This window comes from Antrostomus carolinensis, unplaced genomic scaffold (assembly GCF_000700745.2).
Source record: "Antrostomus carolinensis isolate BGI_N321 unplaced genomic scaffold, ASM70074v2 scaffold5838, whole genome shotgun sequence".
NCBI lineage: Eukaryota > Metazoa > Chordata > Aves > Caprimulgiformes > Caprimulgidae > Antrostomus > Antrostomus carolinensis.
Window position 1 is genome coordinate 1 of NW_010334898.1, and position 3,984 is coordinate 3,984.

Consider the following 3,984-nt stretch of genomic DNA (forward strand, 5'->3'; position numbering starts at 1 on the left):
TTATATTTCATTCAGTTTTTCTCTCCCCAGCTCATCTTCCCAAAGACATTCTGCAGCTCCATTTGCAGGTGCTGGAGATGACTTTTGACAGCTGGATTATAATCTGTTCTCAGAAAGGTTTTTAACAATACCAAATTTTGTTTTATCACAGACTATTTTTTTAAAAAAAACCCCTAATTAACCACTGTCAAAAACCAGGTCTGACCCACCAAATAAATGAGATTAATAAGATAAATAAATAAATAAGGTTAATTCCATATTTGCAGAGAAACCTCTCAGTGCTGTAGGATAACCACTGCTGAGAGAAATGACACATGCTCCTCCTCAGCTTGAAGCAGTAATCTCTGTAGAATAAAGGCTGCTTTCAAGCTTTCAGCACTAGGATTGTGTGAAATTAAAAACTACGAATGACAGCTCTGATTTAGAACCTCTGGTAAACCTGCAGCTTATCTAAACTTAATTAATCTTCTAGTAAACCACACAGGTGTGATCAAAGCAACGATGAAACCCAAGGATTGCTTTTGTCGCTTACGATTTCTAACTGTTCGTGGAAATCTTCATTCTCAATGACTTTAATCAGTGGCTTCAGCTTCTCTTTCAGTTTCTTCCCTTCCTTTGCTGGAAGAATAAATCGCAGCCTCATGTGAGCACGTTCAATTTGCATCGTCTCCTTCAACTGCCTGATCACTTCCAGTGCCTACAAAGACACATTAAGAAGAAAGAGGGTTTATACACCTGCTTAAAAACCACCACTACCAGATCACAGATGTGCAACGAGGGGAGAGGGAAGGAAAATACAGAGTCACTTGGAAATCAAGTGCTGGGGCTGGTTTTTGGGTCTTCTTCACAGCACCTCTTCCCTGGAACAAAATACTTCTACAGGGTGTCATGTTCTGCTTAATCTAACAGCCAGCAATAAATCCTTTCCAGCTTTAATTCAACGTCTTGGCTGCCTGTCAGCACTAAATTACATTAATTACATGGCTGCCAAGGGATATGGCTGAGATATCTGTGGGGGGGGGAGAAAGCCTGGAGCAGTGAGCAGACAGCAGCGTGAAGATCAATCACTCTCCTGAAAAGTGGAGCCTGAGTCTGGTGTTCTCTGGTGGTCCCATGGGTTTGTTCTCAACGTGGGGTGGCTGGGAAATCAAGGTCTGAAATTTTTCTTTCACAGTGGAGGAAAGATGGAAGAAAATCAGTTGATTTTTATCAGGGAAGGAGCAAAGGGTGGGGGGAGAGAGGAAAGCTGGGAGGGGTAACACTGTGTAAAGGGCTGTCACAGAATGGACAAAAATCAGCTGTTTTCCATGGACACAGAAGAACAGGGAGGAGACACGAGGGTGATTTATTGAGACATTGGAGAGGGTGGAGCGGAGGGCTGGCAGCTGTGCAATCCCATCTCACAGGTCTTCAGGACATGGGTGGGCAAAGCAGAAACTGCCCTGGGCTGTGGCTGGTGCTGGTCCTGCTGGGGCAGCTTCCCTGCAGTCCATCCTCCTGTCCACAGCTTCCCTGGTGGGATCTTGAGGGTGGTGAGGTTGGCCAGAGAAGCTGTGGCTGCTCCTCCCTGGAAGTGTTCAAGGCCAGGCTGGATGAGGCTTTGAGCAACCTGGTCTAGTGGAAGGTGTCCCTGCTGCTGGCAGGGGGGTTGGAACTGGATGAGCTTTCAGGTCCCTTCCAACCCAAACCAGTCTGGGATTCTATGATCCCAATCTCAGATCCTTTGTGTTACCCTCAAACACATTTCTCAGTACAGATCACTGCCACTCTGCTGCAGGGGATTTGCTATTCCACTGTTTTGACACATTAACAAGAGAAGGCAGAGTGCTTGTTCTTCATGATCACCCCGATACTTAAAAAACCTGCCTGAAATAATGTGAAACAGGAGTTAACCAGCAAACAGCAGTGGCTCAGGGGTGAAGCCTGATTTACTACCTCAATGAAAATAAATTATCAAATCTTTATTTCTGTTCCAGGCACATCACTGTTGGTGCTTTAATTAGTTTCTTTCTTTCCCCGTTCCCTGAAAGGAGGGTGGAGAGAGGTGGAGGTGGGTCTGTTCAACCAAGGAACAAGGGACAGGACAAGAGGAAATGGGCTCCAGTTGTGGCCAGGGCAGTTGAGATGGGATGTGAGGAAGAATTTCTTTGCTGAAAGGGTTCTGAGGCATTGGAAGGGGTTGCCCAGGGCAGTGGTGGAGTCCCCATCCCTGGAGGGATTGAAGAGTTGTGTAGACACAGTGCTGAGGGACATGGGTCATATGGGGACTTGTCAGTGTTGGGTTCATGGTTGGACTTGATGAGCTTAAAGGGCTTTTCCAATCCAGGCAGTTCTGGGATCCTGTGAAAACCAACTGCACGAGTTTCAGGAGCTGCCTGTATCCAGCATTCACCTGCCAACCAGCTGAGTCATCACTCTGCAGGCTTCACCACAGGGCTCTGTGGATCCCTCCGTGACAGCTGCCAGAGAAATTACACTTGGAAACAACACCTCTGAGGTGATTTTGGTGAGAAAACTCACCTGCTGCTTGGTGCTCTTGTGTGGTTTGACGGAGTAGTGAATATCCTTCATGGCTCTCTCTATAAGGATCACCGTGTACGGCCTCTTCGTTTCAGGATTCACACATTTGTCAGCCACGATAGTCGCGATGTCTCGAAACATCTGCTCCAGCTGTGTGTGGCGTTCTTTGTCCGATACCTGCAGCTCCCCTTTGGATAAAATCTGCACAGTAAATAATTGGGGAAAATATATAAAAAAAAGTTAATAAAAGTTTTATTATTTCATTATTTATTTATTATCTATTAGTATTTTATTATTTATTTATTTATTTCATTATTTATTATTATTTCATTATTGTTTTATTATTTTATTATTTTATTTATTAACTTTTACAAATAAAAGTTAATAAATGGCACAGAGGTGACTAAAGAGTGAAAACCCTGGTAACTGTGTGAAATTGAACAACTGCTTGAATGGTTTCTTCATGGAAATGAAGAAGTATAATTGGATTAAAAGCATACATTGTTATTAATACAATTAATATTAATGTCTGTCCCAGGACAGACAACACTGGGAAGGTTTCAGAGAAAAAACCCCACCACAGAAACACCACGTTACAAAAGGTGCAGCTGTACTCAAATCCTCATCACCCACAAGCCCACAGCTCACATCCTACCAAAGACTAAGAAATTACATCTGTTCTTCACATTTCATTGGACTTTCTGATGTAAGCAACTCTCCTTCTGTTTTCTTTGCATCCTTAATAACAGATCTGAGGTGAGGAACTCTTCAGGATTGGTAAATCATTGATTTGGTGCCTGTAGACATCAGTGCATGGAAGCTGTACATTGTATCTATGTGATATGTACATTATATGTCTCTTTTCAGCCAGATACATATATAAAATTTAAGATTATACCAGAGTTACCACTCCTTTCCATCCACTTCTTAACAAATAAATCAACTTTTTTTTTGCCTACAGCAGCCCTGCATCCCACAAAACCCTTCCAGGACCAAACTGACCTACCACATCTACGTGACCCTTCTATAAAATATTTAGAAAGTCTTCTCCAAGGTTTTATAAAGCTGGTAACTGCCAAGTGGTTGAAACCTACCATCTTACAGATTTCTGTTTGGTCATCTGTCCCAAAAGCTCGAACAAGATCTTCCTTCTTTGCCACCTGGCCTTTGGAAACGTTGACAAACACCGTGTGTGTCTGCAGGACCTCGTCCAGATCCTTCTCCCTAGAGAAAAGGGCTGGGTTAGAAAACTTGTGAAGTCAACGACGCAAGAGAGAGCACGTGAGTTTTCAGCAAGGAGGAATGAGTCCCACTGCCAAGGTCTGAACCAGGGGAGCCCGGAAAGTTGTACTATTGAAATGTCACTGCCCAGGGAGGGGTAGGGGCACCCACAGCACCTTGGGGTGCTCCCCATTCCTGGCTCCACATGGGCCTCCCTCCCACTCGCCACAGCTGGGTCCCCCC

General features: G+C 44.2%; 1 protein-coding gene across 1 annotated transcript; it reads right to left on the bottom strand.

The window, feature by feature from the left end:
• Positions 1-532: 532 nt before the first annotated feature.
• SBDS (SBDS ribosome maturation factor) lies at positions 533-3,744 on the bottom strand (the record flags this gene model as incomplete). The annotated part of the gene is made up of 3 exons (XM_010174332.1): positions 533-697; positions 2,521-2,721; positions 3,615-3,744. Coding segments are annotated over 3 exons (496 nt in total), but the record flags the coding sequence as incomplete, so codon positions are not given.
• Between the last annotated feature and the right edge of the window lie 240 nt (positions 3,745-3,984).